This window comes from Lagenorhynchus albirostris, chromosome 1, assembly GCF_949774975.1.
Source record: "Lagenorhynchus albirostris chromosome 1, mLagAlb1.1, whole genome shotgun sequence".
NCBI lineage: Eukaryota > Metazoa > Chordata > Mammalia > Artiodactyla > Delphinidae > Lagenorhynchus > Lagenorhynchus albirostris.
This window is the reverse complement of record NC_083095.1, coordinates 140,084,318-140,101,452: the sequence shown is the minus strand read 5'-3', so window position 1 is coordinate 140,101,452 and position 17,135 is coordinate 140,084,318. Positions and strand designations below refer to the sequence as shown.

General features: G+C 40.4%; 1 protein-coding gene across 3 annotated transcripts in view; it reads left to right on the top strand.

Moving 5' to 3' along the window:
* Positions 1–230: 230 nt before the first annotated feature.
* GABRB3 (gamma-aminobutyric acid type A receptor subunit beta3) overlaps positions 231–17,135 on the top strand; it is a 219,012-nt gene continuing 202,107 nt past the window's right edge. The window contains exons 1-3 of one of the 3 annotated variants that reach the window (XM_060170407.1): positions 231–310; positions 1,108–1,199; positions 1,415–1,482. In XM_060170407.1, the coding sequence (XP_060026390.1) occupies positions 231–310; positions 1,108–1,199; positions 1,415–1,482 (240 nt within the window). Of the gene's footprint in view, positions 311–899; positions 980–1,107; positions 1,200–1,414; positions 1,483–17,135 lie in introns of those variants that run through there. The other 2 variants (XM_060170398.1, XM_060170414.1) reach the window with 2 other exon arrangements.

Genomic DNA, 17,135 nt, shown 5'->3' with positions numbered 1-17,135 from the left:
CACATGAAATGTTCAGGGGGTGAGAGTAATAGTTTAAAGAACCAATTTAAAAAATGGTTTTATATTGCATAAATAATTAATCGGGCCGCCATGCAAGGGGCTGGATGACGGGTCAGGCGGGAAAGCCCGTGGGTGGGGGCAGGGGCGGGGATCCCCGCATCGCTGTTAGAATGCTCGGTGACTGTGGGGGAGAGCGGATCCCACCCAGGTTAGGTCAGAGGAGCAGCGCCATGTGCTCCGGGCTCCCGGCTCTCCTGCTGCCCATCTGGCTCTCCTGGACCCTGGGGACGCGAGGCTCAGAGCCCCGCAGGTGAGGTAGGGGCTTCCCCCGGGCCACACAGCCTCCCTCTCTGCTCCGTAGCTCGCAGTCCCGCGGGCAGAGGCGCTCCGCTGCACTCGTGGGCTCGGCGTGAGCCGCAGCTGGGCGGGGGTCGTAGCGTAGGGGTCGGGCCGGGGAGGGGGCGGGGGGAAGCGGAGAGCGTTTCCTTCGCGGTCTCTGCCCACGTCGCCGTCGCCGATGATCCTCTCCTTCCTGGGTCTCACGGAGCCCAGAGGAGCTGGCAGCGCCAGCCCTGCCCTGCGCCGCGCAGCCGCGGCTCCGGCTTGCTGTCCCCGGCCGGGCTTCGGGTCTCGCTCCGCAGCCGCCGAGGCAGGAGGCAGCGCTCGGCCTCCGGCTCGGCCTCCGGCTCGCTCTCTCTCCTCCCCCCTCCCCTAGCTCCCGCGCCCGCTGCTCCTCCTCTCCCCGCGCCCGCTCCTCCTCCTCCTCCCCTCCCCCTCCCCCTGCGCCCTCCTCCGCTCCGGGCCAGCGCGGCGGCGGCGGCAGCAGCAGGAGCAGCCCCGGCTGCGGGTCGCGACGGCGGCGGGGCGCCCCCTCCCCCGTGCCGGGGCGCGGCGGAGGGATGTGGGGCTTTGCGGGAGGAAGGCTTTTCGGCATCTTCTCGGCCCCAGTGCTGGTGGCGGTGGTGTGCTGCGCCCAGAGGTAGGGTCGCGGGTGGGTTGACGGGAAGCGGGCCGGGCGCCGGGCAGGGCGCGCGGGTGTGCGCGCTTGGCGCTGGCGGGTGAGCCGCCGCCTGACCCCGCTCTCTCTGGCCCCCGTCCCTCCCGCAGCGTGAACGATCCTGGGAACATGTCCTTTGTGAAGGAGACGGTGGACAAGCTGTTGAAAGGCTACGACATTCGCCTAAGACCCGACTTCGGGGGTAAGTAGGGTGTGCGCGGCCGCTGCGGGCAGCGCGACCCACCGCGCTGGCGGCCTGGGTGGAGGAGGGAGGCGGGGGCCGCTTCCGCCGAGCTGCGGCGGGGTGGGGAGGGGGGCACTTCGCCTGCGCCCCCTCCTCGGATAGCCCCCCATCCTCAGAGCAGCTGCAGCCGGTGCCCGAGCCAGGCTGATCACCGTGTCGTGCGCTTCCCGCAGGTCCCCCGGTCTGCGTGGGGATGAACATCGACATCGCCAGCATAGACATGGTTTCCGAAGTCAACATGGTGAGTGCCTGCCCTCCCCAGGGCTGTCCCCGAGCCCCTGCCCCGCTGTCTGGGCCCACAGGCGTCCACAGTACCGGGCCAGAGGCCTCCTCTGCCGGGCTGAGCTTCCCGGCCCGAGCTTCCCGGGCCCGCAGAGGGAGCGGCGCTCCCGGGCGCAGGTCTCCTGTTCTCGAGGCTCCCTCCGCCCGCCTGAGTGCGCGGGGGTAGTCGTTGGCGTCAGAGCCGCGCGGAGGGCGCACCCTTCCCGCCATAGGAAGGGGTCCTGGGCTCACCCGAGGCTGGGCTTTCACCGCCGCCCTGGTACTGCCAGCTCCTCCCGCCGTCGGTCCCCTGGTCCTGAGGCTGCCCCAGTGCCTTCTCGCCTCCTTAGCAACAGGCGCCGGGGAGCGGGGGAGGAGAGGAGAGTTGTGGGGGTGGCTCGTATACTAGGTAAGAGCTGCTTAAGGGTTCCTTTGTTGTCTTTTCGAAAGAGGTACTGGCCGCCGGAAAGCGCGGTGGGCGGTGGGTCTGTGTGTTCCTGGCTGTCTCGGGTCAGTTTCCTTGGTGTCAGTGGCTTTTCCGAGGGCAGGCTCGTGACAGTGAAACCCGGTCCCCATCCACCAGGCTCTGTCAGAGGTGCTGACGGCCCGGGCGGCTCTGAGAACTGGAGGACCTGGGCAGCTTACGGGCTTTCTCTGCCCGGAGAGTCGAAGGCGAGGGAACCAAGTGTCCCTTAGGGCTATGTTAACGGTGTTAACGGTGACGGAATTCAGTATTCTGACCTGTGGAAAGTGGAGGTCCGTGTCCCGAGGTGCGAAGTGGGTGTCACGGGCTTTTGCTCAGGATCCTTTAAGACAACAGGCAATAAGGAGAAAAATGACCCCTTTCATTTGTTAATTGAGCTGAAATACCAGGGGATTTGGAAACGGGTTTAAGTTTCTGTTGAGTGACACTTTAGAAATTATAAGAATGAGAATTTGGAAAAAATATATTTTTTTGAAGAAATCGTTTGGCAACTTTTTTTCTAAAATATAACACCGAGAATATAATGAGGCATGAGATAGACTCGATAGATTTCTCCAGTCTGGTGGACATCAGAGCCACATGGGCAAACTTGTTTTAAATGCATACTCCCAGGCTCTGATTCTGATCCAGTGGTGTGGAGTGGAATCTGGGGGTCTCTGCATTTAAAACTAGTGCTCCAGATTTTTTTTAAGCAGGTGTTTTGTGAACAATATTTTGAGAAACATTGCAATAACATAGAAATGTGGTTGTTTACAAATAAACTAAAACCATGATTTTTAAATAGACTGTTTAACAAGATATATTTAAAAATATATCCTAGTATGGATTTTGTAGAAAGAAATCTGACTACACGAAACTATATTTTTTATCAATTTTTCACTCTTAACCTAAAGATTTTAAAATTATAATGTGTGATTTTAAAAAAAAGTACCTTTCTTTCAATGTATATCACTAAGGACATTTATATACAAGTGTTAATAGTAAATAAATAAATAAATAAAGTGTTAATAATAAAAGCGTTAGCAAGAAACAGACTTTACATACATTACACTAAAAACATCACATATATTTTACTTTTTGTAATTTTGTAAAAATAATTCTGTCAAAATATGTTTTGTTTTATGACCTTAAGGAAACAAGTTAATATATTAAAGATTTACTCTGTAGTCTGTGATTTCCTTTATTGGCAACTGCACATTCTATAGAGAAGACAGTTTTGTACAGAAGTTAATCGAGTTATTTAGTGGATTTTTATGTCAAAAATTATATTGGATGTCAAATGATGGAGAGAATATACTGATGTGGCGATTTAAGAACTCTGTATATTACTAAAACAACCAGGGGAATGGGGAGAATGTCTTGTTGTAGATCATTGCAAATTTTCTTTAAATTAATTTTTAAACTTAGTTATCCACTCGTTTAGACATCATGCTGATACTTAGTACCTTAAAAACTTCATAAGTAATTGCCTAATTCATGCACTATGAATTGAGGTGTCCCAATTTTCTCTGGAACCAATAATAGAAAGACAAATCGAGGATACAAACCATTATATTGGATAATCTTTAAGCGCATATCCCAAAGCCAGTAATTATGCATAATGTAGCCATAGTATACTTGTATGCTTTTTTTTTTGCATTCTCATGATGGAAATTTTTGTGGTTCTCTACACTAAGTTTATTATAAAGAAAAACTGGGGATTGATGGGATGGGAGATTGAAGGCCATTGGACAGATGTACTGACTGGCATCTGAAATATCTTCCACAAGTGGATTGGTAAAACCATTCGCTAGATAAATCTGATTTCCCTTAACTCGTGATCAGGATCATAGCTCATGATCATAGCTATGATATTTGATTTTTTTTAATTGAAGGAACTTCAAATATAGCAATGATTAAGTATCATTTTGGAGGTAACATTTTATAGGGAAAGAACAGAGAGTATGTGAGCATAAGATTAAACCCATCACTCAATCATGTTGCTTAAAAACAATGAATTATATTTATGAGCTTCCTTAATCACCTTACTAGTTTCACAAAACTAAGTGTTGTTAGCTTATGAAACTAAATAAGAAATGGTCTTGCTTTAAGGATGGTACAGCTAGTAGAGGAGATATGTCAAATAGTTGTAACAAAAGTAGGTGAGTCCCATTTAGAGGAACAAAAGAAAGGGGTATGGCCTAAGAGAGAGAGGGAAGGAAGAAGGGAGGGAAGGAGGCAGAAAGAGGGAGGGGGAGAGAGAGATATATTGAGATTACTTCTGACATGGAAAGCCTAATGAAAGAACTTAAGAAATGATATCTAAATTGGGTGGGTGAATAGTGGGGAATAGAATTGTGACTGGCATAGATAGAAGAGGATGTTCTGGGTTAGGGAAGAAATTGGCAAAACTACTGATGGATAGATCTGCAGGATAGGAGATTGTGAAGGAGACTCAAAAGATGAAATTGGAAAAGTAGGACAAACCCCTGTTCACCTAGGCCCTTCTCTGCCTTGCCAAGGGTTTCAGATGTTAATTTTCAAAAATTAAGGAGCCTGTAAATGTTTTTAAGCAGGTGATTGACATGATTTAAGATGTGGTTTAGAATGAATATTTTGGCCAAAATGTTAATTTAGATAGAGGAGTGAGAATGATGAGTTAGAAGAGCAAAGTTCACTAGAAAATTCAGGGTAAATGATCATGGAAAGTTGTTCTTTGAAATTTTCTTCTCAAAATTTCATAGATATGCTATTGAAAACATATATTTAGTGAAATAAAGATTCATTAATATCTGAAATAAAGATATGCAAAACATGTATATCTCAAGATGGGACAGATATGTGCTTGTCAGTGAGCATGTTGGGGGTGAATATAAAGAATATTGTTACTTTTCTCTTTAAACTATTATAAAGCACAGTCTTTATCTGTTGATGGTGCATATAGATAATGCCTCCAAATAATGCCTCTGACCTCAAAGAATTAAATAATTAGATACATTATGCATATACATGTGTATGTCATTGTGCATTTTGGTGTTTTGTATTAACAATCTAAAAATGGATTTTAATATTTTAATACTTAACATTATTTTACCATAACATGTTTCACTGATAAAGGAGATAGTCTACATTTCCATTGTTCCTAATCTTCTAATTTTTCTTTTCACGTACTTTTTTAAAATTGATATAGTTAATTTACAATGTTGTGTTAGTTTCTAGTGTACAGCAAAGTGACTCAGTTATACATGTATATGTATACATGTATATACATACATACATATATATATTCTTTTTCAGATTCTTTTCCATTATAGGTTATTACAGGATATTGAGTATAGTTCCCTGTGCTATACAGTAGGTCCTTGTTGTTTATCTATTTTATATATAGTAACGTGTATATGATAATCCCAAACTCCTAATTTGCCACTTCTTACTTTTTAGTTAGCTGACTTGACAGAAGTCAAACAAAAAACCATTTTCTTTTACATAACTTCCCTTGTTCTCTAGCTCTTGTTTTAAAATTTCAGACAATCTTTTAAAACTATACATGGTTAAGTAATTATTGGGATTTAGTTTACATATTACTTTCTTTTCTTTTAAGTTTATTTATTATTTATTTATTTATTTTTGGGTTTTCGTTGCTGTGTGCAGGCTTTCTCTAGTTGTGGCAAGTGGGAGCTACTCTTTGTTGCGGTGTGTAGGCTTCTCACTGCAGTGGCTTCTCTTGTTGCGGAGCACAGGCTCTAGGCATGAGGGCTTCAGTAGTTGTGGTGCACGGGCTCAGTAGTTGTGGCTTGTGGGCTCTAGAGCACAGGCTCAGTAGTTGTGGTGCACAGGTTGAGTTGCTCAGCGGCATGTGGGATCCTCCCAGAGGAGGCTCAAACCCGTTTCCCCTGCACTGGCAGGCGGATTAAGAGAGATTGTACTTATGGAAGAACACTGTCTACTGAAAACTTTTATATGCATGTGTTATAATTCTGGTGCTTAGCACTGGTCCAAGTGTGTGTTGAATAGATAGATGGAGGGATGAATAAGTGGACAAAAATTATTGAAAATATAGGAAATATAAGGAAATACTAAAAATATAAAACAACTAGGAAATTTTAATTTAAAAATAGTACTTTTTACTGAGAGAGTGAAGCAGGTCTAGAACTCTTTAAAAAATCAATTAGTTAAAAAATAAAAACAGTATTTTAAAGTAAGTCATATGAGTTCTTTTTTAATTTGAATAATTAGAAGAAGCCACTGTTTGATTTGTTAATTCAGAAAGAAACTACACATACTTGATTTCTACTTAATTAACTATAAAGTACTGAGAATATAAAGCTAGACTCAAACTCTAGTAATATAAATACTAATTTTCTATGATTTAACTTGTATTTTGTTATTATTCTGTACTTAATTCGTCTATTAAAATTAGCTCATCCTGGGACTTCCCTGGTGGTGCAGTGGTTAAGAATCCGCCTGCCAATGCAGGGGACATGGGTTTGAGCCCTTGTCCGGGAAGATCCCACATGCTGTGGAGCAACTAAGCCCATGCGCCACAACTACTGAGCCTGCACTCTAGAGCCTGTGAGCCACAACTCCTGAGCCCGTGTGCCACAACTACTGAAGCCCGTGTGCCTAGAGCCCGTGGTCCGCAACAAGAGAAGTCACTGCAATGAGAAGCCCGTGCACTGCAACAAAGAGTAGCCCCATTCACCGCAACTAGAGAAAAGCCCACGTGCAGCAACGAAGACCCAATGCAGCCAAAAAAAAAAAAAAAGCTCATCCCAATGAAAATGTAACTACAGGATTATTTTTTCTGATTTAATGCATATAAATCATAAATTATTCTCTTTTTTTTTTTTTAGTTGTGAGCTCCTTTTAGGTGACATATAAATGTGTCTTTAGTTATTATGAGAAGTAGATTTGTCCCTTATGCTTGTTGTATTGTATTCCTTTGTCATTTGTTGTATTTTCCTCTTAGAAAATCCACTTGTTTTCTAATGTCTCAGTGTAAAATAAGTATGGTACATAAGAATATGGTTTTAGCACATCTCAGCAAGCAGCTTTGGCACTGCATCACTGTAAAATGGGTGCAGTCTTACTCATGAACACAACACGTAAACATTTGCACTCATTTTGTCTTTCCCCTTTTCAGAAGAGTGGGAAAGAGGAGAGGGTTTCCTTGGATAGAGTGAACTGGGATCACCTGGAGAATTCAGCTTTAGGCATTTTCGATCAAACTTATGTTAATCAACTCCCCTCCTCGTGCTGCAGAATCTAGGGTTGCTCTGCCCCTAGTGAATGCTGAAGGGGTACCCAGTGCCCAGTACCTGGCCAGGTCCTCAGGCAGAGGAGCTGAATCCCAGGAGTCCAGCTGTGTGCTGAAAAGAGCCTAATGGGATTGGGAGTTTCCGGTCCTGTTTCCAGGTTTATGGGAACATCTAGCCTTAGGCAAGTCATTTAACACTCAGTAATTCAGTCTCAGGCTTCCCAGATGCCCATGGCATCCCCACAAAATTGCCAAAGTAATAGCACAAAGGGCTTTGCTCTACACAGAAAATTGAGGTAAAGACATCCACAAGATCACAGCCAAACAAACACGTTAGAGAACTGTCCTTTACTGATTTCTCTAGAGAGGCTCTGGCTGCATTCAGAGTTTGCATATGAATTGTTACTAGCATTTTTTAAAAAAAATTTATTTATTTATATGGTTGCGTCGGGTCTTAGTTGCACTGTTAGTTGCAGCACATGGGACCTAGTTCCCTGACCAGGGACTGAACCTAGGCCCCCTCCTTGGGAGCACGGAGTCTTAGCCACTGGACCACCAGGGAAGTCCCTCTTACTAGCATTTTAAAGGTTGGAAATGTGCTAATGCTCTTATTACCAAGTAAGCTGGGGGATGACTCAGCAGAAAGGAAAAAGTGTTTCTCTGACCCAGTTGGGTTTGGAAAACTGCTTACATGAAAGGCACTCCATGGGTAAGGTACAATGAGCATGTTGGCATTTGGTTACAGGTTGCTGCATTTAGGAGGTAAGATTATTTATTGAGGACATTACTTTTCCCTGGAAGTGTGTTTGTGCCTAAGTTACGATCAAACATCAATGCTGGGGCACTGATAAGAAAGCATATAATGAACTTCAGAGGTGGATGAGAATAACCCTTACATAATACACTCTTTATGAAGGGAGGTTTGTGTTTAATATTAGAAGGAATGGTATGGGGAGCAAAGAGAATGCTTCTTGTCTTTCCCCTCAGGGAAGTTGTAAAGCTTACATTGCTGCATCTCTTAAAAGATGCATCTTACACACATTTCCTTGTTGTGAGCAACCTCTTCCTAGAGCCTGTGCCAGGCTGAGGGATCCTATGTTGTACTGCACATAGAAGTAAGTATTTCGTTTGAATTAATGGCGTAAATCTGCTTATTTACATATTAAAAACTTTATGTTCTTACCAGTAAAGCAGTATGAATTCAACATTTGACTTTGTACAATCTGTTATCTGTAATAGCTCTCCTTTTCTTCCATTGGTAGCAGAACCCTTCTTTCTCCTACGGGTTCTGAATCATATCATATATACTGTCATTGTGCTTTGAAGCCTACTGAACGTTTGTTTTAAATAAATGAAGCCTATTGACCATTTGGAATCTTTAAAATTTTCTTATAATACATGTTGAGGTGTAACTTAGGGAGATGACAGCTAACAATAGTTTTATGTCATTACGCAGTTGATGAAATACTTCAGGTATTTTGTCGTATTTGATCATCAAACATGATCAGCTTAGTGAAGTGTATCTTATAGGTAGGTGTTAATCTCATCTCCATTGTTCAGGTGAGAAAATAGCCTCAGGAATAGCACTGACTTACTACAAAGGCAAAGCTGGGACTTGGTCCTATTTCTTTGTTCTTTCTACCTCATTATGCTACAGAGCAATAAAAAAAATGCTCTGTTAGGCCCTCATGCGATTTTACCTTTTTCCATGACCTTCATTGCCATCTAAAGTGGATCTTCCAATTAACTTTTCCATGAACTCTTAGTCTTTCCTTGTAACACTATCAGAGTGTTAAATATGATTCTGTTGTGCTTGTTTGCTTAGAGGCTTTCTTCTGCATTTTTCTCCCCCTTAAGACTGTAAGCTCCATCAGGCAGATCTGTGTCTAAGAACAGCCCTTGCATAGTGCCTGACACATGATAGGTATCATTCTTCATTCATATATTTTCTTTCAACCAATATCTAATATACACTAGTGTCTATATATATATATATATAGCATTATTAGATATTGGTTGAAAGAAAATATATGAATGAAGAATGAATGAATGAATAAATATGTAAGTGCATGAATAAATAGGCAGGTAGCTTTCCAATGAAATATTTTTATAACCTAGAATTTGGGCTAATGACCAAGAAGAACCTTTTATAGGCTAAATGTGATGTATATAGTTTTTACTTTAGGGGACTTAATTTGATCAGAATTTGTATAATTGTACACAGTATAATACTGTCAAGTGTCAAGTGCTGTCAAGTGACAGCTTGTCAAGCTGTCAAATGTTCTATAGCTGTCACCCCCTTCACTGGAGAGGTTTTACACTGATTTCAAAGCAGAAAAGAGGGAAGTATTGCGGTGGTTCTGTGATATACAGCCTGTGTAAGGGTTAGTGTGTATATTTCAAACACCAGTCACTAGTGCCTTTGTACACTCAAAGTTTTGTGTCTAATTGGAAATATATGTGGTTCGAGCTTTTCTATATGATAGGGAAGTTTTGGTGGTTCTTATATTGGGATTCATTGGGCTCTGCATTCACTTTCTGATGGCCGCTCAGCAGTGCAGTGGAACTGCATTGGTTTTCATTCGTTTGCTAGCTTTCCAGCACAGTTTACTTCTGGGCCATTTATGCCAGCCATTAAGAAGATTCTGTAGCTGCAAAATTGGGAAGACTAGGACTAAAATAGGTTTCATCTCTTGGCATTTTGCTCAGTCCTGTCAATTCAAGACGGAGAGCTAGCCTCCGATCTCTGTGGTGGGGGATGTATTGATAGAATTCTCTTATTCCCTTGGTTACCCAGAGACTGCATTAAGAAATAGAAGCCATTTGTAAGCATTAATGCATGTATCCCTTTTTACATTTTTCCATTGAACTTAAGTATCACACAGAAGCGTTAATATAATTAACAAAAACCTTAGCATGCATGGAACTAATGTTTCAGATGAATAGGAATAAGATTAAGATATGAGAATGTCATAGTTCTTTAAAAACTCTAATTTGTGCTTGTCCATTCAATCTAAGAGAGGATATGGATTCTAATGATTACAACATCATCATATTTTACCTCAGTTCTACAATGAAAGAATTCCTTTTATGTAAAATATTTGCTAAATCCTCATGCTATCATTCATGACATGAAATACATTTGTTTTATTTTGAATTGACTTAAAAGGATAACAAAATTTACTGGTTTAAAGCTATATAACTCTGTTTGATACATATGTATAAAATGTTTGTTACTTAATTCAACATCACATCACTCTTCTTTTAAAATTTAATTTTTTGAATTAGATTTTACAATTGATAACTTTAATCAGTAGAGGGAACAACTTTTCTGGGTCACCCATCATTACAAGTTGTTTGTGTGTGTGAATCTATGAGTCCATGCAAACCAAAAATTGTTTTAAAAAGAAACAACAATTTGAGTAATTCATTGTAATATCATTGATTTTTTTCCAATCCTGGTGACTCTAAAAATCCATCTGAGAGATACATCCATATATCAGGTTGAAAGACTAAACTGGTCACCAAGCGCAGTGCCTGTCGTGTAGAATATGCTTGGTAAAGACTTGTTAAATGCATTTGTGTAGCACACGACCCTTGTGGTAAAGCTGTATGTTGTGTTTGTTTTATCGGAGAGATTCCCTTATTTGTATGTTTGTCAAGCACATAAAATTAGCCGTAGCTTTACACAGAAGGATTCCTGTGAACTTGTCACAGAAAAGACATCTGAATTATGGAAAACAGTGCCATTCCTATGGTCTAGACTAGTGGTTCGAAAGGTATAGACCAAGAAGCCCTCTGTGGTGTTAGATTGATTACAGGGGTTGACACAGATAAGTGCCCTCCAAGCAAAATTTCTCATCATTGGTGTAGTCTGTGCTTTGCCTTTCCAAAGCAGTGTACATACTAGAAAGAGGCTGGGAATAACTGAGTGTATGAGGAGCAGGACTGATTGTGCTGTATTCCTTTTTATGCTGTTAAACATTCTGTGGATAATTCATTGGTGTGAGGCTATATTTGATTGTGCCATTGAATGAGTTTTCATTTCTGAATTTTTCCTTTGGCCCTGGGCACCAAAATTCCCTGTGAGAATGTAATTTCTTGTGGTATGGGCTAAAATAATGGTTGCTTAAGAGAACGCTGTTATATAGAGTGTACATGTGTGCCCCATAATCAGTGTTTCTGCTCAAATAATATTGGAAATTATGTTAGAGAGATGTAAAATAGGTTTCTTTATTGTAGGAACTGTCAAGTCCTTTAATATGCTAATGATTTTTGTAAATCTTCAATGAGAGGGGCGAAGAATTCAATATTTAAAATATATGTTTGGGGATTTTTTTCTTTGTGAGGGGATGGTGGACCTTATTAACACTTATTCATGAAGTCTTCTGTAGAACACAGTTTAGGAAATGTGGGTCTAACCGATTGAATTAGAATGAGCTTTAATATGGCCAGTCCCCAGGAATGATAACTGAGGAAATTACTGCATTAACAAAGCCTCTTTTGGTGCCCATGTCCAAACAGCACAGAAGATACAATTCTGACAAAAAATGTATCATTGCATATGGGAATGGGTAATATTTTCTGGAAATGAAGCTTAAGCATTTCATAATTAGATTGATAAAAAACACAAAGATTTTCTTCTATAATAATACTCTCTGTCACATTGAAGGTAGATCTGTGTTTCAAGCCTTCTTGTTTTCTTGTAAATATTACAGGAGTAAATGATTTAGAAGCAGAGAGAGTTGTGTTGAGCAAGAGAGGATGCAAAAAAGGCTTTTGGGACAACAATAGTAGGTTAATTTTGAGAACAAAATATGTCTCTTTGAGGCTGTTGGGCTTGACCAGTGCTTTCTTGGAAGGCTGGAGATTCCTTCTTGGGGCAGGAAGAACAGGCAGTGCTGTGATTCTGCATTCCACTAGGGAGGGTTGACATGTATGTTTGAATATATTGCATAAATAGATATTTATTATAATCTACATATTGCATAAACAGATATTTATTATAATCTACAATATATATTATGTATAATGAAATTATATAGTATACTGTATACTACATAATTTATGTTATTCATATTTATATGTAAAGTAAGATTCTCTTTAAAAATAAGATTCTCTTTGGTTGAAAGGTTCTGGTGATAAACATTTTAACATCCCCTGGAGTAAGACATCGCTAAAATTCCCTGTATGACTAATTCTCTATAGTTCTATGAAGAGTCTATACCTGTTCATGAATAGTCAGTGACAATAGCCCAGAGGGCAGATGTATCTTCTGGACTGTTCCAGAACCACAGGAATATTATAAGAGGACAGTATTGCTCAGTCGGCACTGAGGAGACCTCACTGGGGATCTGGGCTTGACTGGTAGTAATGGGTGAAGAAACCAAAGTAGATCCAGAAATGTAGAGATGCAAAAGTGCTAATTGATTATAAGGATAATAGGTTTTGTTTGTTTGTTTGTTTGTTTCTGGCATTTAGAAGCATAGGGAGCTGGTTTAAAAAAGGAGGGCTCTTGTTTTGGAAATATTATATATCTATAGATTTTTTTCCCCCTAAGTCGTGCTTTATTTATCATTACACTTTATTGCCCCAAAGCTTGTGTTTATGATTGAAAAGCTAGTCTCAAAGCTTGAGCAAGCTCTTTGGAATTTTAATTATCTAGGTAATTTCCTCAGTACTCCAGGCTATTTTACCTTTAGAGACCACAGGGGGTCTAACTCTCAAGATTGCCCTTGGCAGTGGAAAAGAGTTGGTCATCCAAACTCTCAGATTCCAGAAGGGTTTGTGTTAACTTTGGCAAGTCATTCAGACTCAGTGGTCCTCGATCTGATCATTTCTTTTTTAACAAGTATATTAAAATTGATTCTTTAACTTGCCTTCTAGCTCTGATTTCTGTGGTTTCTTAGAGTCTGTGAGCAGTTAAAAACCTAAGGGACCTTCTGTTTGCATTGCACAGACCGCTGCTTCTTATCATTTGATACTGTGTGTAGTTTAATTGGGTATCCTAGTGGTGGTCATCTGGCAGCTTGCAGCCTTATAGTCAAAGCATGGCCCATTTTCCCCAAGTTACCTGTGCTGTGCACTGCAAGCCTGGGACATGTCATACATAAACAGTGGGATTTACAGTCTGTACCCATGGTCATTAATTTTTGTGTTTCAAACATGGTGATGTTTAGTTTTTGGTTTGAATTCAGAGTCACTAATTTATGAGTGAAAACTAGCGGGCTGTTAAAATGCTTCTGTTTTATCCAAACCATGACCTTTCCATTATCATCTAAAAAAAATAACTCAATTTGGAAATGTCAGTTAATGCTACTGGGTACCAAATTGTCCATATTCAGACTTTTCAAAAATTCTACATGAATGTAATTCATGCAACAGTTTTGAGTCTTCTGTGGTATTTCTGTGACATAATTTTAATATTGCTTGAGTTCGTAGTCAGTCGGAAAGGAAGAGGGTGTGGACTGAGTCAGAGTTACCTGTACTGCCCTCAGTCAGTTTGGGATGATTAGCTAGCATTTCGTGAAGATAACTGTAAGCTTAGACCTCAAAGGTAGTTGCATATTGTGGCCTCTCTACAAAAAATAAAGTTTTTACCATGTTCTACCTCTTTCTTGATTCCTTGCCTCATTTAAAGCAAAATTATTATACATAATATCCAAGCAAGAAAACCTGTGTGGATATAGGGATAAAGACTTGGGCTTGCCTGAACTAGAGATTGCAAAATGAGATATGTAAAATTGTTTAATTTTATTCTGAAAGAGGAAAAATGTGGATGTGCAAATTATTATATAACTAGGAAATTACCTATTTAGAATTATATAGATCAGAATGTATAGTGTGACTCAAACTTGGATGTGACTCAAACTTGGATGTAATCAATGACCAAAAAAATGTTAATAATTTTCAAAGTGTTTACTTCATATTTATTTACTGTAGGTGAAATCCTGCTAATAATGGATTGTAGTATCTGGTTAGGAGAAATTGTAGCACAGTAAAGACAGTAAATAACCGATTTCCTAACTTAGCACTTAGAAATAATTTATCTACAGTGGTAGCCCCATGCATAGATGTTCCTCAAAGTTTTTTTTTTTTCCTTTCTTTCTCTCCCAGAGCAAGAGGGGTATGGCAGCTAGTCTGGACTAGCAAAGTTCAGACATTAAAAGGGGAGACACTTTGTTCCAAGTGTAATTGAGTTAGTGCACTTTGGGTAGCACCAACTCTGAGGACCAGTGTGGGTACAGGTCCTGGGCATCAGCTGGTTTACTGAGATTAAGGTGAAAAGGTCAAATAAGGGGGGTAGATGTCCTTCCTAGTCTCTTGGCTACTTATCTGAATGACATCTCCCCCGATGAGATAAGAAATGGGGGTCTTACCTGCCAGTTTTTCTCTCCATTTATCTTTCTGGGATTTTGAATGAAAAATTTCAGTACCCCAAGCATCAAATTGGCTCAGTAATTTCTCTCCTTTTATCATACCTTTCAGTTTCTAAAACCACTAAGGAAAAGCCTCTTTTTTTTCTCCAACATACTTCAGAAGAAAGCGGAATGAAATTTGTTAAACAAAGGCTGACAGGAAAGCAAGCATCTATTAATTGACATCCAATTTCCTGATATGCCAACCTTTGCCCAAGACTGTACTTGATTATGCAATAATGTGCAAACAGAAAATTGGAATTTACTCATGCTATAGTATTAATAGAAACTGTCAGTTACCCAGGGGAAGGACTCACACATCAGTTTCACATGTTACTGAACTATTGGGTTGGCCAAAAGTTCGTTCGGGTTTTTCCATAACATCTTACGTTGTTAGATGTTATGGAAAAACCCGAATGAACTTTTTGGCCAACACAATATTTTCTGTCAGGTAAGTGTGAGTGTTTCTAGATCACACTTCTATAGAGATTTTTTTGTGTGATTATCTATATTGTAATAGAAGTGGTGAGACCAATAATCATGACAAAATCCTGAAATAGAAAACATCGTAGAATTCTATCACACTTGACAGTAGAGCCTGTTGCGATGGTAGAAAAGAGGAGTGTAAGGGGCCGATTTTGTGAATATTTATGGCAGAACACTACTTTTGTTGCTTCAGAGTGAAGTGCTATATCTAATTTACACTTATTCTAATAGGTTAGTCCAAAATAAGCTGTATAGATTTTTAAAGTTCCAGGCTTATCAAAGCACCTTGCATTCATAAGTCAACTCTGGAACTAGTTGGGGAGAGGCAATGCAATGAACTTTTCCTTTTTTAATTCTCAAAATAACTAATATAACTTAATAATTCCTCTTGTGTTGTCTTTCATGGCTTTTTGGTTCACCTGTTCTGTGCTGATGAGCATATTCTTGTGCTGTCTCCTTCACTCTAAATACTTCATATTTAAGAGGTGACTTAACTAGTGTATAACTGCTTTCATATGCCAAAGAAACACTCAGCATCATAGATCCAAATGATAATAGTTTGGGCTTTTCCACGTGTCTCCAGTTTAGCACATCTTTTCACATGTTGCCTCTGGCACTTCAGACTTGAAATTCTGGCAGGCACTCAGCACCACATGAAGTTGTGCAGAAGCTCAGGAGGAGAGGGTGCTTGCCTGGAGCTCAGGAGTGAGTCACTCAATAATCATCAACCTGTGCAGACGTGGGAGGACAGTGACAGTGAAGGTGGGGATGAGGAAAGAGGAAATGCTGAGAGTGTTCTGAAAAGCAGTTTGGAGGAAAGTGAATAGGGCTAGATGGCATGGAAAAGGCATAAGGGAGCTATGGGTGGTATTGAAATAGCAAAACATGGTAAAAGTGTTACAAGAAACTGGATTTTTGATTCTTTAAATACTTGAGATACTGGGACATTTAGTCAAGTTTAATTAAAGAGTAGATATATGCCAGTTCGTACTGTGCAAAAGAAAAATTAAATTGTTTACTTCTGCTCTTCTTACATTTTCCTTTGAAAAATTGGAACCACTGGGGGTGTTTGAGTTCCTGAATTGGAGCCCATCATCCTCCTGGGGGGCAGCCGCCTAAGGTACAGAGTCACTAAGAGGGTTTACAATCTACTCAGAACTTGTGCCGAAACCCCAGGTGTTTTCAGAGCTGCAGGCCTTACCAGATACTTTGATGCATGTTCTTTTCAGGTGTGATGGGAGGAAGGCAGAAATTCTCCCTTATCCAGCTGTAAATGATCAGAACACCCATGGATTTTTATACATAACACAGGTGACTTTGTGTTTGCATTCCATGTTCTTTAACATTGGGTCAGGTGCAGGAGTGTTCTCTGACTTTATATTGTGAAAAGAAGGCCCACATGGCTGGAGATGTCAGTATGACTGCCTGTTGAGAACTTAGGTTCTCACTGTACCTTTACTGCTTTCACAAAATAGTGTGCAGTGTTTTCCAAAATTAAAAAAAAAATTAGTTGCCCACTAAGAAAATTTAGAACAGATAGAAAAATACATTTGGATGTATTTCTTTTGTTTTTTTTTCATGCACATATGATATGTATGTACTATTTTTTACACACTGTATGCATAAGATATTATCATGCTTTTCCATGTAACTATGTTATAGAGACTTCCATGCTACTGAACATATTTTACTGATATTTTAAAAACTGTATGGTATTTCCTTGCATGGATGAATAATATACTTAATATTTTCCTATTGAATATTTAGGCTACTTGCTAGACTAAATAGTATTTTGATGAATATCCTTGTGCATGAATTATTATGCATATTTTCCTTGAGAAACATTTCATTAAGTAGGATTACTAAGTCAAATAGTATGAATATTTTTAAGGTGTTTGAGACACATAACTGAGTAGCTTTCAAGAAAGGATCTGCTGGTTTGGGGTCCCACTGATTTGCCTAAAAAATGTTTTATAGCTAATATTCTAGAATAAGTGTATCTTTTGGTA